Source organism: Lytechinus variegatus, chromosome 3 (genome assembly GCF_018143015.1).
Source record: "Lytechinus variegatus isolate NC3 chromosome 3, Lvar_3.0, whole genome shotgun sequence".
In the NCBI taxonomy this organism is placed as follows: Eukaryota; Metazoa; Echinodermata; class Echinoidea; order Temnopleuroida; family Toxopneustidae; genus Lytechinus; species Lytechinus variegatus.
The window spans coordinates 47,691,530-47,716,917 of record NC_054742.1 but is presented as its reverse complement, the minus strand read 5'-3'; the positions used below and the strand labels follow the sequence as shown (position 1 = coordinate 47,716,917).

Here is a 25,388-nt window from a genome sequence, read left to right as displayed (position 1 = left end):
TGTCTAATTCGCGATTTCTTACTCGGAATATGTTTAGCTCTTTCGCTATCGCTAAGGAAGGAGGAATATCACAGAACCGGGATATTAGATTTTTTAAACTGATCACCCCGCTTTATAAAAAAACATGCATAAATTCTATTTTGTTTTCATAATTTGGCAATAGCGTTAAAAAGGACTATTACCGTTTCCTGAAATTGTATACGATTTTGTCTTCTTGTACGGTCAATAAGTATTTTCTTACCACAATTTCCCTCACTAACCAATGTTCTATTTTTTTTTCGTAAAAGGGACCACATTGGTGAAGTTGAAGAGCAATGTCATTTGACTCTTCCGAATGCCTATTCTTCTTGTGTTGTTGTGGGTATTTTCAGTGCAACTCTGTCTTTGAGAGCAGACCGCAGGCTGATTTTAAGTGGTGTCAAAGACCGTCAAATACTGCAGCTTCTGTCGGTCGTGCTGACGCGCATCGCTGTTTTTTGTTATTAGTAGTAGTATTTTTTTTTGTCAGCAACGTTAAACCTCACATCGTTTCATCCCATTAGGATTGGGGGCAATTTCAGGAGGAAAAAAAATCCTCTAAAGCAACATTTTTACCCTAGGGAATTCTTCTTTCGTCCGCACACATCTAATGTATTCATGTCGTAAAGGGAATGTAAAATGATATGACAAATCCCAGCAAAATACCTTTCTTTTGCCATGTTTGCAGAGGCAATATTGTTTCCCATTTTCTCTCTACCCCCCCCCCCCTCTCTCTCTCTCTCTCTCCACTGTTCCCCCTTTCTTTCTCTTTCTTCTCCCTTCAACACTTTCTCTTGATGATATATATTGTCTCAAATACCATTATCAAATACACTTTTAAAAAAATAGTGGGTAAAATTTTACCCAGCACGAGGGTAATTGCGTGTCCAACCAATTTGGGACAGTATGTTACCAATGCGAGAAGTATATTGTCCAGTAAGGTTAAAAAACAAGCAGTGATTACTTTAGAATGGTAAACATTTTCATCACACTGGATAGATAAAAATGCCCAAAAGAAATGCCCAATGTTGGTTGGACACATAATTACCCTAATGGAACACCAAATATTTTTTAGAGAGTGAAAGGTCAATTCCACCTTGATAACAAAAAATTACATAATACTAAACATTTGATCGAAATTGGATGTAAAAATAAGAAAGTGACGATATGTTTCGCGCATTTCCACATAAGAATGATGATACAGATCATGTTAAATACAAATGAGAAAGCCGATGGTTTTACGAATTCACTCTTTATTTTGTAAATAACTATAACGTGAAATATTTCATTTTTGGCGAAAATTATGTAGAACATGGTTTGAATCATCATAAAAAATCAAGATTATATCTATAATTCAGAGTGGTTTCGTGGAGATCTTTTTTTAATTATTTTTAAAGAGCTCATTCTATTTTCATATATTACACAAAAACTCCATAGGACAAAGTATGTGACATCGTCGTTTCATTTGCCAAATGATTTGAATGAGAAAAATTATGTTGAGATTAATAAAAAAAAGATGATATAATGGCATATTTTTCAGGAAACATTCCGCATTAGAGAAATAATCACTGGTATGCTTATCGAATATTTTTTTTCTCTTCAAAATCATCTCGTCGGGAGCTCAGCCTTTGAATAATTATATCTACTGGATGTACCAAACAAATGGTTCCCATGCAGTTTAACGTACATTGTAGTTTTGAGAATATTAGGTCCATAATAGGCACATTAAGGGTTTATCTCCTTTGATAAAAACACGTCTCGTGTTGCCATTGTCGGTGAGGTGCAGGGGGTGTGAGGCAAGTAAAATGCATGTTGAATGGCACATTTGCGGATTCGAATCCCAGTACTTGTAATTTGTAAGTTTTCTTTTGCTGGATTGAAAAAGTAGTGAAACTTTGGGGGAAAGTCAAACACTTGCAGTCTCTCTTATGCAAATACTTCAAAATGGTAAAAAGATGCTACCGAAGGACATGGTTGAGGCTTATCTATTTGGATATGTTGGAGGTAAATTCAAATATTGTAGCATTGGATTACTCCATGGTTGTTTGGCTTAATTTAGAGAACCTACATCAATAAAACAAAACCAAAAAAAGGACAAGAATTGACCCAAAATACCATTGCTTCATACATTATGTAAAATTTATACATAAATAATTTTTAAAAAGTTAGGGCTGCTTCAAAATAAAACCACTACTTAATGGAAATCTCACTTTTAATTTTTGATTTTTTTTTAATATGTGGTGTTTTCCTTGATGATCCTTTTTCCCTCGGGATTTGATCCCGATGTTGTTATATTTTCGATTATACATACAATGCAATGAAATTAACTGTGTGACCGATATGATATAAATGTTTAAAACAAAGGTTTCATATTAACTTTCATATTGTTTGACAGATTTTGTCGAATATCGAATATAAGCGCATAAAATTTAATTCGTTAACCATTTTTAAGTAACTTTTTACTTGGGGGATTTGCCTAAATAAGGACATTTCCCAAACTGTTTTATGCGTCCTTCAAACCATGGAGGTAGATGTTTAAACAGATTTAGCACTAAGATTAGTCAACCTTTACCGTCTCTATCTCCTCTTCTTTACAAAGTCACCATTGATCCGATTTCTTATAATCTTAATGAATTGCCCGATACCTCTCTGAATTCACAACAAAAGGTTTTCTCCGATAGTCCATCAAGGATACATTCATTCTTCAATTCTACATGTATGCATCGGGCTTCAATCGTGACGCAGTCTGGGCGTAAATAATGTTGTAATTCAATCAAACAACATTATCAATGAAGTGATTCTGTGACGGATTGCTTGCGACAATGCATGTACTTAACATTTCCAGATCACCGAATTGTAATAGGATTAGAAACTGTTAACTAGAATCCGAATAAAGCTGACAAATCAAAAGATAAATCAAGCAAGTATGCGTACAGAGGCGTGCAATATCCTATTTGCTCACATTTTGTATGCTTGTTTGTTGAGGTGTATTTTATTTTCTTCCTCTTTTCTTTTTTTTTTTATTTTGGACAACTGATAAAATATAAGTCGAGGAGACTCTCGAAAGACTCATTGCTGAACGAAAAACTCTTTGGTATTAAATGGGATACGGGCTGAAGTGCTAGATAGATCATAAACAAAGAGTACGTGTTACATTAAGTAAGGAATCATCAATTTTGGGTCTTTTTACGCTGTCATAAAAAACATTAGCATTTACTATAACAAGTGAATTATCATCGAAAACAAAACCTCGGGTTGTACATGCTCTATAACAAGTTGTATAATTATCATCAGGCCCTTTGTACTCATACTCAAAGTGCATGAGTCCTGAATCGTGTTTCATATCTATAGCTTTCAATAATATTTTAAAATTCGGCCAAGTGACACCATGTCAATTCGAATGTCCGACAGTGTTGGTGGGGTGTTTTCAATTTATGACTCAGTTGAACTTAAAATTTGCAAGGGAAATCAAGGCGTAGATGTTTATAATCAAGATGTGTATATAATTAAAAGTGAGAGCGAAGTGCAGGCTGAATTCTTTTTGGCGATTCAGACCTAAAAAGCGGGGCATCCTGGCCACTTTTTATAATCTTGAAAGTGACGGGTCCGCCTATGCTTATCTTACCAACGAATGAATAAGCTACTAGTAACGACCGCTTCCATCCTCTAAATTCATAAGGATATACAGTCACACATACGAAATTGACTCCAGAACGATCAAATCGATTAACGTTAAATCGAATGAAAAAATCATCAGGTTGTATCGTTGTTGTGACTGCTATAACCTGTCCATCTCAAGATGGTACGATGTTATTGACGGTGATCTATTTTATAAAGGTCATATCCAAAGAAAGTGATCCGATCACTTTCCAGAGTCCAGGAATCGAAGATTTAAGATAGGCCATGCATATCAACTAATGCAAGCAGTTTGAGAACTGTCACTTTACCAAGGTTTTCTGTTGTTTTTTTTTAAGATGAATTTGTCAATCACACATTTTCATTTCGTATTCATCTGGGACCCGTTGCATAAAAGTATGGTAACTTTGCCATCCAAAGGTAACGACTTTGATAAAGCTGATCAACAGCAAATCAGAATCGAGGATTCCATGCGAGTTACCATTGGGTGGCAACGTTACCATTTTAAATTCAATCCTGAAATTGTCAGCCTTTTATTGGGGGGGGGGGTATGTACCAAAGAGAGAAAAACACGAAAATATCTGTATTCAAATCGTCACTAAGAAAAAAACAATTTCATGCAAAATTGCAACAATGTAGAACACATTTTCATTTTTATTTCCTATTCATAAACGTCTAAAGGCACACACATTCATATTCATGATGAAATGGAATAGTTTTGGACGCACCGGGGGGGGGGGGTATGTACCATGTACCAAAGCTAAAGACAGACTTCAATCTCGAATCGGAAACTTCTGAGCCAGTATATTGCTACGCCAATATATGGCGCTGTGTATTTAGTCAGACAAGCGAAACCAACTCAAGACCGATCAAAGGTATTACAATACTTACAGTGGGGGCGTCGTGGTCTAGTGTTTACGGTTCTTGTCTCTCGATCAGAGGGACGTGGGTTCGAATCCTAGCCATGACGTGTTTTCCTTCAGCAGGATGTTAACCAACATTGTGCAGCACTCAACCCAGGTGAAGTGAATAAGTACCCAGCCTGATTATTTTTTTGAAATGCAATGAGCGCGTGAAGGCCGCCTTAATTAGCTAAAGCTGATGGGGTAATAATAAACATTACAATGCGCCTCGAAATAAATTATTTCTAGATAGATGGTACAATATAAACGCATATTATTATTCTCATCCTCATTGACATACAATCAGTAGATTTTTTAGTTAAAGTCCTGTGTGGCTGGGCATGGGCATAAGTCCAAAGAAAGAATAAATGTCGACAATCTTGATTGTTCCACTGATGAGCTGTAGATGGCGCTATGTGGTGAGTGTTGAGGGTTGTTTTTTGTATGATCAAATAGGAAGGACAAATCATACAGTGCGTCTCAGAAAAAAAAAAGAAAACCGGGATTCCCAGGTCTTTTTTCTTCAAAGGCAAATGAATCATGGTATGTAATTTACAGCATCATATAATTCAATTATTCCGGCTCTTGATAGCTAATATGTGACGAACACTTCACTCAATAATGAGCAATACGAGTTTTAAAAAAATTCAATGTCAAAACCAAGTTGCGCAGTAAAATTGGACAAGATAGGAGGAGCATCATACGACAAGGGTGCTTATTCGACGATTGGGCCTTAGTATTTCTAAGGTATTCTTTGTTAGGATTCTCTCAGCGATCGAGAACGGATTCACATTCACACGTGAGTTTCCGCGGCGCAGATCGTTTCAGATTTGTCTCAGTATTTATTTAAAATCTGCCATTTGTGAACGATTTGCTAAGCTGTTGGTTTCAAACTAAAGATGAGTCTACCCTTTCCATGACAATCAAATAAGACAGATTGTGAAATCTGTCTTTGAAAACAGGTTACCTTTTTTGCGGGACACACTTTAAATCCTGGATGGACTAATAATCTTCACAAAGATTTCTTTTTCACCCAGAGGATAAAAAATTACCCTGCTTTTATTTAAATTCCGAACGATTCTAACTCTGTTGCATATAATGCATCTGCAAATCCCAATCTATAAACCCGTTTTGATTGAATAGTGAAAAAGAACTAGTGATGCCTACTTCAAAATTTAAGTTTGGTACAAATCCAATGTCTTAGCAAATTTATCACACTGGGTTCCCACACTGTTTTGTTTTCTTTCACAATGATATACGCTTTAAGATCAATATATAACAAATTTGTTTGAATATGTATATTGTATGTATATGTATATATATATAAATAAATATATATATATATATATTAAACAACAAATATCATGTGCAGTGTTTGCAGTTTTGGTTTACACGCAAGTAAAATAATTATGCCGCTGAAAAATATCCCGAACACCAACATTAACTTCATACATATTGCTGGGTACTTTGTACTTTTTCAGAATGGATGATATTAAATCAAAAGACCAATGAACTTTTGGGGACATTTCTTCTACACCTGTTCTGCGTTAATCAAGTGAACTCTTTGACTGATCATGAATACACTTGACTCCGGATTTGTCCCCGTTGGTAAATAATTTTCAAACGGAGCAACATGCTCAAGATCAGCCAGCGTGGCCCATAATAAAACGATAACATGGTATTCACCGTTATTCCTTCTCTCGAAATGCTTTTACCTTTCTCCGCATCATGAGCCATAGCGAAAAACAAAGTTCGCACTGTGAGCTTTATTGTTTTTTTCTTCTGACATGTTACAGTTTAATAGATTTATTTTGCTATGATATTGCCATTCTTTCTTGACTCTTGTCAAAACTATAACATATTCGAATCTGTGACCCTGACATCTTTGCCAAGTTATCATGGTTATGGGAAATGGGATCGCGGGTTGGGCGGCTGAAGAAACTATACTGTTTCCTATAGTTACAATTGAAAATCTTAAAGGCGCAGTGGATCTCGGGATTAATTAAGGGGTGGGCACAGTCTATGCCCTTTCAAATCAATAAAATTGTGTACTGAAAAATAATTGTGGGCATCGTTTCGAATGTTACATATTCTCCAATTCCCTAGAAACTGAATAAAACAATGAAGGTATACATTGTAGGTTTGTAGGTACATTTCGACTTCAATTCCCTTCAATATCAAACAACCGTAAATCATATTGAGCAAGGTATGTTCAATTCATTTTGTTCGAAGCTGTAAGATAAAATGGGGAGAAATTTTTTCAATTGTTATAGGAAAAAACCCAAAATACAAATTATGTTATGCTCTCTCCTTTTTTATCTTATGTATTGATTTTCATTTTGTTCTTGGGTTAGTAACTCCAAAAACTTTGACTTTGTCTTTAATGATCCAGGTCCTTGCACTCTTCATCGGAGGAAGCTGCGAACTGTAAACAAAGTTACACAAGCAAAGCCAAGTTTAAATACCTAGTTCTTGTTTCTGAAGAGCAGATACAGTGAATCCGTTTCATTCTTGTTCTAGTGTTAGCATGGTTTTAGGTTAAAGATGGACAGGTGTGTGTTACTATATTTCATTGTATTTGGATTAGTCCGCGGTAAGTCAAGTTTCATTATTTTGTTATGTTTATATTTTGTAAGTGATAAATCTAAATTATTTGGGAAAGTAAAAAGTGGTTTACAAATAAGTAGCTGGTTTTGTCAAGCGTCATAATCTTATTTTTTGTTAATATCTGAGAGTGTCTAGTTGTGTAACCCGCTATATTTTTATTTCATTTAAAATGCTGCGCAAACGCTTTTTTGCTTTCCGAACTACAGTGCGTATCAAAAAAAAGTTTACACTTTGAAAAAATCCTGTAAAATTATCCATTTGTAATATCCTGAATATTTTTCCACATTTTAACATTGAAACAGATCCATTTAAGCAAATGACGATATAACTGCCAAAAAATATTTCCGGTTGAGTGAGCACCACTTACTTTTGAAAAGTTAGTGAAAAATGATTTGCGCAGAATTTTGAAATATTTATGCGAATATAAGTAAACCTTAATCAAGAAGAATACGTGGGATTGAGCTATTAAAATTGATTTGAAGATATCTTCTATCTTTTTTTACTTGTTTCCTTGCCCAAAACACTTCGAAGGGTGCATTTTACCCCACCCCACTCCCCAAAACACCGAGGCCATCGTGACGATATTTGCTTTACATTGAGCTGTCATTTACATGGAATGGCTTAGGCTTGATTTTCATTTTGTTAATCATTGCCAAGCTAGGGAAAGTGTGGAGAAACAAGTATTAAATGAAAAATGAAATGTAAACCCACTTTCAATGATAAAAACCTAGTGAAAAATGCTGGAGATGTCTAATATAAACTTTTGTTCAGATTCAGTTATGTCCTCAGATCCAGCTGGCACAAACAGGGTAAAGGTTATGCGTACTAAGAGTTGAAACTTCAAACTTGGGTGGCAAAATTGTTACGAAATGCTTGAATGTATCCGTTTTATTTCAATTGGCTGAAAGTGCAAGGGAAATGTATGAGAAATGTTTCGCAGGGTAAGTTTGATTTTGCCCTTTCCCCTTGACACAGCATGAAAACAAGCATTTCTGCGCAAACCGATTTCTGCGAGCTTTACACAAATGGACAGTGCTCATTCAAGTGTAACATTCTGACAAAACTTTTACTTTCATTTGATAGATGAGACCCAAACCCAAGATTATATGTGAAAAAATTACCCACATGTTGTATATTTTTAAATTCCCAGGGCTTTTTCAAAGTGTAAACTTTTTTTTTGATACACACTGTATTGGCTCACATTTTTTAAGGGGTTACCATATCTGCACTTTTGATAATCAAGTGCTAGGAGTTCCTATATAGTGACTGCTCTTAAAAGTGCTGTTTCAGAACTTGCGTGCTAAAGGAGCTTAAAGGCGCTGTCACACCTTGGCGTTTTAGACAGCGTATGCCCGACGTATGAGGAATTTGGCGAATACGCTGGCGTACGTCGAATACGTTACGGGTAAGTTTTGCATACGTTAAGAGTACGCTAAAACACGCTGGTATACGTCCTCATACGGCGAGGTCGTCGAAAAATTTTGTGCAAGCACACAATTTTTCGACGTATGCCAGCGTATGGCTCATACGTCCCGCATACGCGGGCCATAAGTTGTAGGCAAGTTACGCCATCGTTGATACACGTTGACACACGTTACTCGTAAGTTACTCATAAGTCGATGTACGTCGAGATAATGTCCAGCGTACCCTAAAACTTACTTCTAACCTATGAGTAACGTGCTTTGAACGTATGTGTAACTTAACTCCAACGTATATTGACGTATGAAGACGTGCTCCGGACGACCACAAAACTTACTGAACATGTTTATAACTTACAGCTACCGTATACATTGTATAAAGGCGTATTGACAACGTTTATAGGAATTGGTATACATGTACAAAGGTGGGGTTCACAGGAGTTTTCTTCGGCATGGCGGTGGTGTTGATACGGTGATGTATCGTGCGGTTATGATTTGAATGTTGTCGTTGTTGTTGTTGTTATTTTGAATAGGCAAATTAGTCAGTTTTGACTATTGTTGCCTTATAAATATACTTTTCTTTTTTTTCAAAATATGATAATTTCTTTGTTCAAGTTATGTCAGTTTGAAAAGTAAAAGAAAGGAAAGAAAAGTTCCCAGTCGAGGGCAGCCTTTTTATAGGCTACGACACGTGTTCGTCAGCGATACGCTGCCGCGCGCTGTGCGTAAGTTAGGCTATCGTAGGGCATAAGTTGTGTACATGTACGCCAGCAATACGCTAAGCATTCGTTGGAATACGTTACTTATAAGTTAACGAAGCGTTCGCTATAAGTTACTGATACGTTATGTATACGTCCAACTCGTTATGAATACGCTAAGTATACGCCCAGAGTTGAAAAAAAATCAAAGTTCAGCGTATGCCGACGTTTTAGAGAAATTTTGATACGTCGGGCATACGCTGTCTAAAACGCCAAGGTGTGACACCACCTTAAAAGCAGCACTTTTGGTGTCCAATGAAAGTGTTGCATGCTGTCTTAGTGTAAGTTCGAAGTGCAGTTAAATTATAAAATGATGACGTTAGCGCCCTATTTTTAGAGTGTGCTGTGAGATTTCACATTTAAAAAAATAAAGTGAAACAATCGATCATACACAATGTTACTCGTATTCTCTCTCAACCAAAGTGAGGCTGCCATTATGACTACACAGTCACAATAGCGATATAGGATGTTTCTTTAAAAAAGTTATCGGAGGTTCAAAGGTCAGTTTTATCAAGAATACATTATTTATTTTTGTGATTTTTATTCTTAAAAATTGACTAACTCAACAACAAGGACTCCTTCCCTGCGTCACAACACGGGTCAGAGGTACATCGAAAGCGAAAGGTACAAAAACCCACTTTTTCCAAGTTCTGGGTTTTAATGTACATGCACGAAAACCGCTTTGTTGTATTAATGGTTTGGGTTACATCACAGATTTCCCTGCAAATATCAGCGAAATGTCGGGTTTAAATGCACATGCACGAAACCCACCTATTAAAGGTTTTGGTTTCATCGGAGATTTTTTCCCGCAAATATCAGCGAAATGTTACCAATCTTGTAACTTTTTTGCAAGTAAATGTTACGAAAGTGGTATCTGGCAGCAATTTTAGTTCAGTACATCCTTGGTGACTTACAGGCACATGTTTAGCATAAGATAAATGTTTTTTTTGTCACAATCCAGCAATGGTTAAACGAGCAATGCAAGACACTGATGCAGCATCGATTGTAAGGTACTGTGAAAAATTTGAAAGTGTTGATGCAAAATTTAGGGGTGAACGACATATTCAACAGAGAATGAAGCTAGGCAGATAATATGTTGTCGGTAACTCACATAAATTTAACATAGGGAATAGCATTTCACCTAAATTTGGGAGGGAAAACTGATGAAACAAAAACCTTACAACAACGTTGGTTTCGTGCATTCGTATATTAAAACCCAAAACTTGGAAAAAGTTAGTTTTGTACCTTTTGCCTTCGATAGACCACAACTCTGTGACCTGTGACAACTCTGTCGAAGGAATGTGTCAAATTAAATTTGATGACGTTACTCAATTACTGTAGAATAGAAATTAAAAGAATAGATAATGTAATTCTGATAAAGCTGACCTTTGAACTTCGGTTACCTTTTCCAAACACCCTGTATATGCCTATACGTATCTTTTAATTGATTTTAATTGCAAGGTTAATAATATTAATTGCCTCATCATCACTCATTTTCCTAGATATCCAAGCCTCTATCCCAGGCACGGCTGGTCGAGACTTTGTCATCCCTGCTTTCTATACTACGTACGGTGAGGATGTGGTGTATGATGAGAATCCTAAGCTATACATATCAGGTGTGGATTCCTCGGCAAGCATCAACTTGACCGTCCCAGGCCAAGATAAATCATTGCACTTCTCCGTTGGAGAGGGATGCACCATACCCGTCCTCTTGAACTGCAGGTTATCTGCTAAGGAGGTCGGTACCCAGACAAGTGCGCTTCACGTTGTATCTGATGAACCAATCGCTGTCCGCATGCATCAGGAGCACTTGATGCCCAGCATGCCAACCGCGTTCCTTTCCTTGCCGACATCGATGCTAGGTACACAGTACTTTGTCGTGGATCCTGGAAATGCAGCATCACCGACGGAACTGATCGTTACGGCCGCAGGAAGTCGATCAGATATAAACATCGTTCCAAGTTCATTTGTAGAGCTTGACGGGATGCGATACAACAAAGGAGATGAATTTCATGTAAACCTTCAGAGATTCGAGTCGCTTATTCTTCGGAGTGATGGTGACTTGACAGGAACCTTAATAGTCTCTGATAACCCGGTTTCTGTCATTGTAGGGGATCACTGCGACCCGAATATGCCAGGTACAACCCTGTGCAGGCAGCCTCACCAACTACTACCAACCGACCAGTGGGGCCAGAGGTTCGTGGTGACGACGTATAAGTCTTCTGAAGACAGCGTTTATCAAATCTTTGCAATATCCGACAAGACTACTCTTCGACTATTAGGTGGTGGATCCGAGGTAGCGTCTCCTCTGATGCTTGGGGAGTCATCACTCGAAAGAGCCCGTCCAAATAATATATACGTGGTGCAATCCGACAAACCGGTGTACGTCATACTTTATGAAGGAAATGGACAGGCTCTTACGGCTCTAACTCCAGATAATCATCGGGTTACCGGATCGATCTTGGTACCTTCTATTACCAGCAGCAACCGAAATGGTCAGTCTCATCTACTTATTACGGTCGACTGTGTAAATACCGAGGGCTTCCAGTTGGATCTCGAAGAATTACCAAGTTCAACATCCATAGTGAGAGCCAGCGACGGGGTAGATTGTGTCATCCGAACTCCAGTTGACAGTGGAAATCATGTGTTACATCATGAGTCACCTGATGTAGGGTACTCAGTGACTGTCCACGTGACCGATGACGAAATGTCATATGCCTATCCTGTCGGGTTTTCGGGGAACAGCAATCAAGAATCAGACAGAGACCCACAGCAAGGTAGAGTGAAAAATGAATCAAAATGATAAATATATATTTTTTTAATTACAATAGGGATAACCCCAAAATTAATACCATGAACTATTTATAATTTTGTTCTTTTCGATCATTATAAACAATTACATTCTACATGCACAGATTAGATGAAACTAACACTGCCATTCCATACAGTCATTATAGCACCATTTTGATGGAATATTCCGTTGCAGATTATCCGCCTGTCACCATGTTTGGCAACAGACCAAAGGGAAAAAATGGGGTTAAGCTCACTTGGCAGAAGCCATCTTCCTGGCCTGGACAACCCAAGGGATACAGGATACAAATAAAATCAGGTAAGGACTATTAATTAAGATGTTATGAAAAGTAAAACACCTCACGAGACAGTATTCAGTATTATTAACTAAATTTCATTTTGATTTGATACTGTAAAATGTATTTATTCTGAAAATTGTCATTTTACGCCCGATTTGACAATCAACGTGTTACAAGAAGTTTTGGTTAGAAGTATACACTGTATATGTATACAAAGGGTGCACGTTTCCCCCAACATGTTCTAAGTTCATTGACCCAAATGACTTTTGACCTTGGTCATGTGACCTGAAACACAGGCAGGATGTTTAGTAATTACCCTTACGTTTACGTTTCATGAACGAGGTCCAGTTATGATGACACTTCAAAAACTTAACCTTGGTTAAGATTTCAATGTTGACGACGCCGTCGCCGTCGGAAAAGCGGCGCCTATAGTCTCGCTCTGCTATGCAGTCGAGACAAAAATTGACAATTATTTCGAGTTGTCCATAATAATGTATTGAATTAGGATATTCTCGGTATATGTATTTATGACTTTTGGTTTTCTTAAATAATAAATTGTTAAATTTTTTACTTGCTCGTTGCTTAGTTTTCATTTAGTTTTTTAGATTAACTGTTTCATACATTTACAAAAAAAAGATTATTATTTCATGTCATTTACAAGAAAAGGTGTTCAATAAGAATTCGAATAATTATAGTTGTAGGTACACATGTCACTGCATTCATAAATGCTTGTCCGAACACATAACAGCCTACTTTACCAGATTTTATGCATGGAATATTTATTGCACATGCTTGCTCCATTTCTCAAACGGTGTTCTCCTTCATGTTTCATGTTTCCTTTTCCCCCGTCTTTCCATTCTTCTTCCTTTTTTTCTATTCCCTAGCTCGAGACCCTGGTTTCTGCAAGTGTCGTAACGTAATCATTCATAACCCTCATCGGATGAATTACTGGCTTCGCAACTTGAGCGTAGGAGAAAGATACTTCGTCGGGATTCGACCCTTTGGGACCTCAGGAAGTGGGTCGGCTACCATGCAAGTCATACGAAGAACCGTATAATAACATTTGTGGTTCACGGACTTCCGATTGCGGTGGTAATGGTAACAGAATGAGATCGGGAGAGGTAGAGGGGGTGGTTTGTGTATGGAGAGATTGACCGAAATTTGACTGAAACTAAACTGCACAATTTTTCGCTTCAGAAAATATTGTATTTAGATAAAGTAAATGTGTGGTTATCCGGTTGTGAAATTACAAATATAATGAATAAAAACACATTCCTCTGACAACACATTAAGCTTTCTTATTATATCGATTCACAAATGTCACTGTTATTACTTATAGAGGGAAATTCGAAGCTGCTGCTGGCATTTTACTTCGAATATATGATTTCCTATTATTCATCATCGACCTACGCACTAGTCTCTGAGTGGAAGACTTGGTATTAGTGTAATCAAAGGGGTTACTAATCAGGAATGGCTTCATACATCTTATTAGGGCCTGTTTAAATTCATCTTAAATAATCGTAATTTGTAGATAGCTGTAATGCAGTGGTCATTCATTAATATATCATCGTCTTGGAATGCATGATGGGCTCGTTTTTATCTGTGTTATATTCTAAGTTGTAGGAGGCTTACAGGGCTTCTGCTTTAAATGAAACTACCTGACTTCAAAGAAATCTACACTTTTAGGTAATTTCCGGAAAGTAACACTATGAAAATTCGAATGTTAAATCAACATTTGAAAGGTTGAAGGAGTGACAACTTTTTCGAAATGTTGCATCTAACCTTGCATAAAGCTGAATCCAACATTTTAAGTGTTGGGTAGAACCATTCAAAGTGGTAAATGCAACATTTAGAAAATGTTGTCACTCCTCCAACCTTTCAAATGTTTAGTTAACATTTCTTTTTTTTTAGGGTGAAGAAAAAATTCAGGATATTGTACACAAGATTTTTTTCAATCTGATATTAGTGATGTCAATGAATTATTTGCCTAACTTTTGCGCGTTCACTTCGTGCTCACATAATTTTGGTTCTGTCTCTATTTCACTATTTATTATTGTAAAACCCATATTTGAAAATTCCACGAAGTGCCAAAATATTGTGATTGGGTATTTCGGGGAAAGTGATAATGATGATGATGATCCACATCATTTATATTGCGCCATATATCTGTTTAAAAAAAATCACATATACGCACGTAAGTTAATCACTATATACACATTTGCTGAATTAAGTGAGTTTTGGGGGACGATTTGAATAGTTCACTGCTGTCAATTGTTATTCTTTAGCTGCATGTGGAAACACAGGAAGCGTCTCTGGTAGGTTTTATTTTGATCAATATAAACAAAGTTAAGGTCAAATGTTTATGATTTTAATTAGCTTCTTGTGATGTATGGTTGTGATTTTATGCGTATATCAGCAAACATTTCTCTGCAATTCCTATGTAAGTACTTAACTAAATTCATTCTTAGGAAGTTTTTCAGTTGTGCATCTAAGGAATGAGATTTGATGGGAACGTCATGATGTACTACTGGTATATTAAAAAGATTAACACGCATTTTTTGAAGTGTCAAAGAAGCAATGTGTGTTTAATTCAGATCCATTAGAGCTCCATCTACGGTGCATTTAGTCGTAAGTGCGGTAACATAAAAGTCATGTAAGCGTAGATCTACTCGACGATTTGTGGTTGAGTTTTCAATGATAAAGGATTAATTATTCACGTACATCTTGTCTCTCCTTTTTGCACTTCAATGCAGCATACATGGTATAATATATAGCCATGATAACGAGAACAAAAACATTGACTGGATAGTAGTTATGACCCTTTGAAGAAAGAAAAACCAAAGTCATCTAGGCAGAAGTGGTAAACTGAAGATCTAAACATATTTTACACCTTATGTCGTCCTGAATCAGCCCCACCCCCGTCTTCTTAGGCGTCGAAATAACCCAGTCTATTAAGGGTTAAAGGTCTTCATGATGGCATTGAAACAGTTCTATGCATGTCTTCATGAATTTTATATGCGAAGGACACGCGAAGATGTCATATTCTGGGTCCACCTCGAAGCACCTCGAAGAATTAAAAACGGTATTGAATACTGGGGTTTAAGATCAACATTGATGAAATTTATTTTGTTACACAGGAGATATTTTCTACACACATTACAAGAACATGACAAGAAAATGGTAAGTGGGGACAGGACATCATTATTAGCTTATGTATTGCATATTCATGACGGCATGCATTGAACTATTTTCACAAAATGGCACTAAATTTCAAAACCCAATCACGTTCTTATGTTGATTAGATTTTACTAAAGTTCCAGCGATATGCTCTTTAACCACATACAATTACACGAAGTTCAATTTCAATATCCATCCACCCCCCCCCCCCCCCTCTCTCTCTCTCTTTCTCTCTCCCTCTCTCATCGGAAGTACAAGTAACTTATGCATCTTGCTAAAGCAGTTATGGGATATCTTTTTTTCATATGACTGAGCGCCATCTACGGACCCTGATTACTACGCCCACAACTGGGCGTTGTGGCGTGCGCCTGTAATCCAAGCTGTGGGAAAGTTACAAATTGATGCAGAGGTTCGAGGTTCGAGCCCTGGTCACGTCTTTCGGATGGTGACGTTAAAGGTCGGTCCCAGACGTAAATAATCATATCTGATTGATACACGTCTGACAAAACTCAAATACACACACACACACACACAGAGATGTAGAATGAGGATGAAAAAGATTATTGAAGCTATTTCACAATTTCTCCTTATTTTCTTTCAAGGTTAATCTAATCGCTGGTTCATAATGAAATATTTTCTCATATCATAGAAAGATTATGATTTCATGAATAATGCCTTTTTTCATGAATACAGAGCATTTTCTAAGATTATGAGATTTCAATATAATATAATCATAATTCCACAATTTCCTTCTTTTTATCCCTCTCTCTCTCTCTCTCTCTGATTCTTCTCGCCCCCCCCCCCCATCCTTTAAATGTCTCTATCATGCGTCCTATGCATTTTTACTTACATAATTTCAAAGAACTAATTATCATAGAAATCATACAATTTCAAACAAAAAGGCATATCTTCTTTAGATTTATGGTTTGATCTGAATAAGTTGGAGGTTTAGATATCAAGAAAAGAAAAGTTGAAATTTTACACACTTTTATAGTCATTGTTTTATGGTTCCTCACCACCAGTGGCGTACAGATGGGGGATGGGGCGCTTGCCCCCAATTAAAAAATCATGAACAAAAAAAAGGGTGAAATGTGATACTAATTTCTGAAAATTATGTCAGAATCTATCCCCCCCCCATCCTAACAAAATTTCACTAAGCTCAATCACGGGTCAGTGAACATTCCACAATGGCAATGCCTGACATAGTTCATCCCCTCTCGCGACATAACTATTTTAAATCAACATCAATATGAATATCGAGATTCTGTATCTTAATTTAATGTGTGGTACCTCTGTGAACTCTTAACATCGTGCTTTCATTCAATAGAGCACATCGGGGTTTTTTTTTTTGAAGAGCTGATGGGAACACGTAGCGTTCATAAAAGAGCGGAGATGGAGATCTGTTTCCTCGGGGCGGGCTCAATAAATTCGTTTCTATTCTTCATTAGTAAGATGGGTCGAGAGATCGTAAACATGACAGAAAGAAGGAATAGGATATCCGTTGCTTTGAGAGAACGATTGGCCAATATACAAACTTTCCAAGAGATTAGGGTCAAGTAATCCGGTCACTAATCGTACTTCGTACAGCTCTTCTGAATAGATATCTGATTACCACATAATGAAAAAGCTAAAAAAGTTTAACTGAACTTTATTAATACGTGTATACATCGCGGTGTTGTACCTGGGAAACCTTGTCCATAGATGCAAATATTTAATGACTTAACATGCTTAATGAGGTGTCCGAGGTCACGACCATTCTACTTGAACCCCAAATCGATATCATAAGTGAGAAGGGTACGGTATAAATAACGTTATACATTTTAATATGTTAATTGGATCATGTCGGGAGAGCAGCGGGTAAGAGTTAAACTGGCTAACTTTGCATCAGTAAAAAAAACTTTGTATTTATTGTTATAATTTCTTCATCCAAAAATGTAGTTATAGAATTGTCCTACATGTCGCTCTGCAATGATTACACTGTAGTACACTCTCAATAACTCTGCTCAGTAGATAAAAAAAAGCACTCGATATAATAACATACCTGCAGGTCATCATTGATATATCGCCTAGATTTTAGCATTGAGATGTTACTTTCTCTATTTTTTAGAAGGTGAAATTGAGTTGGGTCTGACGACCGTCAAATTAAGTTGCCTGATAAATGTGTAATGGTTTATTTAGAATACAAGCCACTGATGAACTATTCTTATGAATGTAATGTACTCGGTTGTATCGCCTCTTCTTTGAGCTTTGTCGCCTTCTGTCCTACGTCATGTCCATCTTATTTGTTCCAAGATAGATTTGTAATATTTTTGTAAGTTTCCCTTCCTTTACCTCCAATATACCCACCCTCGGCAATTGCCCACCCCTCCCTCTCCCTGTCTACATCTACCCACCCCCCCCCCCTCCAATTCACCATCTGATTATCCTGGATGAACAGTCGTATCAAGAGTAGAAGGATAATCCAACTGTATACGAGTGTTCTTCCAATCCGTGTTACACGTTACTGTATCATATATTTCTCAGCATGAGCATCGCTTCCTTTACCTCGGCTAGATTGGAGCAAGGGAATTATAGAACGCTGCGCTATGTTTTACGACGTGTCAAACAGCATCATGAAAAATGCATTATGGTGAGGAGCAAAGGCTGTCAGAGGACCCGCGCACAATCGATCATATACTTGTGCCAATATTCTCATAGGAGGACTACTACATCAAGTCTTGGTGGTGAAAAATAGAAAAAGAGACATGGAGAGAGTAAGGAAAGGTTGGTGAAACAGAGAAAGAGAGAGCGAGAAGCAGAAATGACCAGAAACGAGAATGAGACAGAGTAAAAGAGACAGACAGGCAGGCGGACAGACAGAGCGAAATAGAGAAATATTGGGAGAGAAGAGGGAATGAGAAAGGGAGGAGATGAGGGATAAATCTCGTAATCGAAGATATTACATGATCCAGATTTGTAGTGATAAGTTGGTTAACATAATTGAGTTCTACTCCTAAAGGACAAAATGAACCATCTAAAGTAGATGTTAAAGTATCGGTAAAAATCCTATCATTATTTCATTTATTTTAGTATACCAATGTGTGCCTGACATGAGCAAAATACCATAAGCATTTCCCTCGCTCTATTTTCTTATTCGACACCCCTCCCCCTTCCCCCTACCAACATCTCCGTTCGTTACCCCCTCCATAATGCTTCGCTCTGACCCCTCTTTCCTTAAAAAAAAACCCATATTTATACATACATACTTTCTCCACTCTAATTTTTCACTTTATGCTGGGGGTTTTCTTTTCATCTTTTTATTATCATTTTTTTACACAAAATAATGATGCACTTTCATTGTTCGCAGTGTTTGGTAGGAATGGCTATGAACCGCAATACATTTTTTTTATTAGTATTGTCCTTGGAGGAAATAAATATCGTAACATTGAACGATTTGCTCTTGAGGCAAGTCGATAAAAATCTATAATGCCATAAAACGACACTTTCAGTATGCCTCCGCTACAAACCCAGGGATGCAATCATGCCATCGGGCATAGCTGAAAGTGAAAATAATTTGTGGATCAATCGCAAAATGCTAAAACAAATCGCATTGCAATGAATGATAGTTAGCTTTCTATTAACATCTATGACCAGGTGCCCATTTCATAAAGAGTAACAACTGTTGTAACTTTTCCATAATGGCAATTACCATGGCAACAGGGCTCAGCATCCGATCAAAATTAAGATTAACATGGTAGTTGCCATCATGGCAAAGTTACAACAGTTGCAAGTCCTTTATGAAACGGGCCCAAGATGGGTTATTATTTCCCTGGTTGTGGGTCTGAGCTACAAAAATGCGCAGGATGGGGAAAGGAAGCGCGACAGGGTTGAGTACATGTATATGCCTAAGAGGAGGAGAAACACGTCCGAATGTATATCCAAGCATGGTTTGTGCCTACTAACATCTTTTCTCTATTTACCCGGGTAACTCGATTGACAGCGAGTTATTTGTCAAATGACTACCCTGGATCTGGAATTGAGAGAATGAAACCAAGCTGAAGAAGTCTGGAAAGTATACACTATCCTTTGCAAATGGATCTTTCTCTTCATCTCCAATCGCATTATACGGCAGAAAAAGGGAGTTTCTGCATGGATAGATAACCATCGGAATTCACTATTGGCAACACCAGTAAACTTGTCACTTGCATTTGATTAGCATGATAACGGAATAATGGCTAGGAAAGCATTTCACACACAAAAAACATAATGACATTTTGACCATAAACAAAAGCAAATAAATTCATCATCACGTGATCGATACTATTTTTTCTGTATCCAACATTCAATTATGGGCTTAGCTTTCTATTGGTTTTAGAATAACAAATGAAGTAAAAATCAAACAATCCCTGTAAAGTTCCTCATTTTGAAATTCCTTACTTTTATAAAGAATGGTATAATCAACCTGTCCAGGTACGCGTATGTCCCTTCAGACTAACAATTAACACTGATTAAAAACGAAAAGGAAACAACTTTATTGGTGTTGTTAGAATGTTATCACAATTAATTAGCACTGGTATATTTATTCACATGAGCAGAGATGCCCTACAGCAGTATGTTTCTGATATCGTAATGAAGGTCTTCAAAACAAGACCCTGAAAATCAATGGTGTCGATTTTCGGCCATAAACAATGTCTGTCGAGGGTATATGGCCATGATGGCAGAATTTATTTTGAAAGGGTCTACAAAAGTGAAACAATGATTCCGTTAGAGAACACAAATTATGCATCCCAGTATTTTTCATATTATATTCAATGTACACGTACTAAGAATGTTGCTGTCAAATTGACGAATCCCGTATGAAATGATTGTACATTAACCCACCAAACACAAGATGGTGGTCTGCTTTTCCATGATCTCAGAAGTTAACAGCTTTGACGTAAAGGCCCGTATTCTGAAGTCGGGTTTGTCGTTAATAGACCACGGTCTAACTCTGTGCTAAAAACGTGGGGAGCCCAAATCCAAAAAATATCTTTATGTTGTATATTATTTTTGCTCACTGTTTTTTTTTCACTTTGCTTCATAATGAGGGAGGAAAAATATTTCAGTTATCATTCCAAGACAAGTACTTACAGTTTGGGTGTCATATGAGTTAATATATTGGATGTGTACTGTTAGGGATTTGTGTCCCAATTGGCTCTCCATAGTTAGACCACAACTTTAAACCAGGGTTTCATTTAAACCCGAGTTCAGAATACGGGACATAGAGTCAACGAGATTATTATTATTTCCGTTTATTGCACACCTGTCTATAGTTTAAAGATGTAATTATAAGACATTCTTACCTGTATTTCGTTCAGGTTCTGTCCTTGATCCAGCTGAGGATTATATTCTTTGGCAGTTTCATGAAGATTGTCTTGAAGGTCCGAATTTTGCCTCTGTGAGAAAAATAACAAATTGCACCACTCTAATCTCAATAACTTTGTTTGAAATATAAGCAAATAGAGAGCTGTTTATTAATTGATTAGAATCTATTGCACTTTTCTTTATTTTTTATAGCCATTACCCGCATAAATCATGCAAATCAGAATAGTTTCTTAGCTCAGAGTTGTTATCAATATCTGTTCGTAAAGTTACGCACAACTTTACGCATGACTGGAACATGTTAGGTCCTGACTTAATTACATAGGGATATCACTTGGCATGAGAAAGGGTTACCAGAACAGCTTTATGAAATACCCACTAGGTCATTCTATTTTTTTTTCAATTTTTTTCAATAGTAGAGTTTTCTCAAAATCCCTTTGTTATGTGTTTTCCTCCGCATCCCCCTCCCATTACACTTTTTCTTCTTTTTCTTGATACTATTCTAATAATAAAAAAGGGGTAACCACTTGCAAAAAAATAGTAGGTCCTTGGCTGTTTACTTTCTCAATTATATCCTTACTTGCATTGTTTTCACCTTCAATTATTGTTTCACGCACAGGAGAATCTTCATATTCGGTTTTAGGTTCCCGCCATCTAAAGGTCCATGCTGAAATAGAATTAATAAAAAAATACTTCCAACATAAGTTTGGCTTCAAAAGATTTGACATCCATATATATATCTTGTGCAGAAAATGTGCTTTTTTTTTATGAGAACTGTCTATTGGCGGATACTGCTACAAATGAAAGTGGATACTGCTACAAATGAAACTTTGAACTTCCTCTAAATTTCACTTTGCTATTGTGTACTTTTAGTTTACTTATGTTATTGCAAGCTATTCGTACCTTTTTTTCTTTCAGGTTGAGTTGTTTATCCAGATGAAGCTCCAAATCATTTAGCAGATTAATTACCCACTCAGGATCTTTTTGAAGCTCCGAATTGTGATTTTGTCTGAAAAATGACCAAATATACCATAAACATTCATTTAAAAATCTCAAAATTTTTATCATAAAATGAGCAATGATTTGGTAATGAAAATAAAGTAGGACCTGGAGGAATACCTTGAAAAAGCAAAGGAAATCAACCAATATTAAAGTTGTTTTTAAGACTCATAAAAACTAAGGGAATATCATGAGGGTACACTTCATAAAAATTGCTGTTCTCAGTTGATTACAATACTGCATTCTTCCGTGAGAGTAAAAAAAATTCTCAAACCCAAATTTATGGGGCAAAAATTATGTCATGATCACGTGGTCATTATAATGCCCGGAAACAGTATCTTCTGTCAGATAATTTGGTACTTTTATTTATGTGGTATGTATACACGTTTGGATAATCAGTGATCTAAATTTTGATTTGCGCCAAAGGAAGGCATGATTCCAATTAATGAATCCATGTCAATATACAAGGGTTGGGTTAAAACCCATTGCAAAACATTTTTTTCCATAATTAACACACGAATTGTTCAATAATCTTTTGGAGTATCAATTCTCAAGTTAATATAATTGAAAAGAGGGATTAATATGTTTACTAACTCATGTAGGATAATGACATAATGGGTATCGGGATTTATTCATTGCAGCCATTAATTTGGCGCAAATCAAACTTTACATCACAGTAAAAAAACATATCTCCCGATTATCTAAGCATTAACACATACCCCATGACAATGGCATCGAATTATTTTAAGAGATGATACTCTTCTCTGCCATGTACAATAATTATATATTCATGACCTATTTTTTCCTTAAATTGAAGATTTGTGAGGTGTCATCAATTTTTGACTCACACGCTATATTTTCAACAATGTGACAAAACACTATTAATATGTGTGCAAGTAACTTGTACAAAGGGCAGATCAGTTAGGTAATGGATGAGTTATACAATAAGGTCATGAACTATTAGGTTTAGACTCAGAAAATGCATTGAGCTTCGTTTACTGTTAGTATGATTCCGTTGATATCACCATTTTGAAGAAAAGCAACCAGATGGGGAGGGGCATACAATCCAAACAGTACTATGGCAGTAAAATAATAATATTTCATTGATGTTCAAAACACTGTATAAATCTATTTTAATATCACAACACTTAATTGTTGTACGGCGATAATTAGTTTATCGGATTAACGAACCTTCGGAATAACAAACCCTGTTTTGTTTTCGGACTAACGAGCCATCCAAATTATGAACCTTCGGAATAACAAAACTTCGAAATGTTCGAACCTTAGGAAAAACGAACGTAACCCGGACTATGTCGGATATTTTATTGACGAAAATCCGACAGTCACCATAGGAACTGTGCTTCTTAGCCAATCAAAATCAAGGAGAGTTGTCAGATCGAACTTGCAGACAAACATGTCATTGAAATGCTGCCCTGCATGAACCAAGCACTTTCACTGAAAGTAATTATTTCTTTATTACATTTCTTTAATACCGTATCTTATCTGCCACGGTATCAACTTTAAAGTATTTGTTTAACAGTTTAAAAACATGCTCAATTTATTGGAAATTAAGTATAAAAAAAATAACTTTGTTGTATAAGATTGTATACTGCATTATCTCAAGGTAGCATACTTTCCAACTTTCTTGTCACTCCAAATAGGTATTCATTGCAATCAAAATGTAGCTTATCGTTAAAAATATGTACACTGTAAAAACTGTGGTGTTAAAACTGACACCAGTTGGTGTTAATAGAGGACCACACCCTGAGGTGTTAAAACTACTCCCTAGAGATCTAACATAACACCAAAGAGTGTAAATATAACAAGCAAAGGTGTTGTAATAACACCTATGGGTGTAAAACTAACACCACCAATTTAACACCGGTGTAAAACAACTGGTGTGGTCCTCTATGTACATCGGTTAACACCATAGTTTTTGCTGTGTAGATTTCAAGGAATTAAAATCGTCCATGAACTATAGTGACCAGCCGTCTAATGATCGACTGATCACTATTAGGCATATGTGTTCATTTAAAATCCTGATAATTAAGAGTGTAGATACGTCGCACAGGCCTACGTGCCTATTGAGACCAGTTTAACAGACACGGGTTATATTTCATTTCAAATGTCTATAGCAGGTGACTGATGGCCGAGTTAAATTTTCGCAATTTACAGCTGGATCATAAAGTTGTCTACTACTGCAGGCTATGCCCATCTTTAGAATGACAGATAATTGAGATAAACGCGCGGAAATAGTTATAATTAGAAAGCTGCGACCTCTGCGAATGAAATAGGCCGGCGATACATGAATAATAGATATTTATTTCATTTCCCACGTTGCTTGCATTAACCCCCAGTGACATGATGAAAGTCACTCGCCTTTAGGTTAAAATAATCCCGGATCTTCTCTTTACCCCCCTCAACCTTGATAATCCCTTTACAACTCCTCGACCGTAAATCGAGGGAGAAGTTCATGATTTCAATTTGTTGTAGTTTGTAAAAGCAAGGAATATCATAATTTCTTATATTCTGAATTATTGTTTTTGTACCATTCGCACCTTTCTGCATCAAACCAGGAAGGTATGCCCTCCCTGATTAAACTTATAAATAAAACTGAATTGAATTCTTCCCTAAATCTTACTACCGTTACAACTGATAATGTCACAGCAGTGAATAATGTCACACCAACGCACATTGTCAGAGTCAACGCGTAATGTCGTAGCCTTTTTTTACTAACGCATAATGTCGCTGCGGTATTTCGTCAGTATTCGAGTTAAATATTAAGATAAAGAATATGTTTGCACTCATAAATTTGTGCAAGCTTCGTCATCTGAACGTTTTTCAAAATGTGTTTGGTAGGGCAGGCGTGGATGCAGGGGAGGGGGGATGTAGTATGTTCATTGTCAGTATAGAATTACTTTAAAAAAATTGTATTGTGCGGACTAGTGAAACGCAAGTGTGCGCATACCACCATTCATTTACGCATATCACTAAACATGTTAATGGAATTAAACTTATTTTGCGAGGGTCATCTAGCTAAAAAATTAATACAAATTTCATCACATTTCATTGTTGTTCATTACATTTTGATTAGGAAATTATATTTCGCATTGTTACTTGGAATGTGCCGTCAATACATTAAAAATTTAGCACGCGATTCGCGCTCGCATATCTTATACTGTAAAAAAATGCTCAAAATGGTAATGTCTTTGGTCTAAAATGCATCAGATATCCAAAAAGTTGAGCTCGCTTCGCGCTCTCAGTATCTATTTGGTCCATGTGAGATACCCTGTCTTGTTTGTAAGAATAAAGCTAATTAATGTACTAAAAAAATTCAGACTTTAGTTGGGACTGCTCCCGCTATAAACTAAGAAAAATAGTTTTTAGTGGCCGATCGGGTAAACATGAATGAAAATATTATTTCCGCCCCACCACATCTGCTTT

At 36.7% G+C, this 25,388-nt stretch overlaps 1 protein-coding gene and 1 long non-coding RNA gene across 2 annotated transcripts; one reads left to right on the top strand and one right to left on the bottom strand.

The window, feature by feature from the left end:
• The first annotated feature begins 1,973 nt into the window (after positions 1-1,973).
• On the top strand, positions 1,974-13,752 carry LOC121412047 (IgGFc-binding protein-like). The gene is made up of 4 exons (XM_041604958.1): positions 1,974-2,022; positions 10,842-12,116; positions 12,326-12,448; positions 13,313-13,752. Exons 1-4 carry the CDS (start codon positions 1,974-1,976, stop codon positions 13,483-13,485), a joined length of 1,620 nt encoding a protein of 539 aa, XP_041460892.1. The 3' UTR covers positions 13,486-13,752.
• Positions 13,753-20,874: 7,122 nt separating this feature from the next.
• On the bottom strand, positions 20,875-21,924 carry LOC121412298. Its single transcript, XR_005969595.1, has 3 exons — positions 21,849-21,924; positions 21,526-21,612; positions 20,875-21,019 (listed from the first exon to the last, which is right to left on the bottom strand). It is a non-coding gene; the product is annotated as an uncharacterized LOC121412298 (long non-coding RNA).
• Between the last annotated feature and the right edge of the window lie 3,464 nt (positions 21,925-25,388).

Excerpts from the sequence above, each read along its gene's own strand:
- LOC121412047 (XM_041604958.1), top strand. The coding sequence starts at position 1,974 with ATGCTACCGAAGGACATGGTTGAGGCTTATCTATTTGGATATGTTGGA. Across the intron at positions 2,023-10,841 it reads TCTATTTGGATATGTTGGAG|ATATCCAAGCCTCTATCCCA; the intron begins GTAAATTCAAAT and ends TCATTTTCCTAG. Across the intron at positions 12,449-13,312 it reads CAGGATACAAATAAAATCAG|CTCGAGACCCTGGTTTCTGC; the intron begins GTAAGGACTATT and ends TCTATTCCCTAG.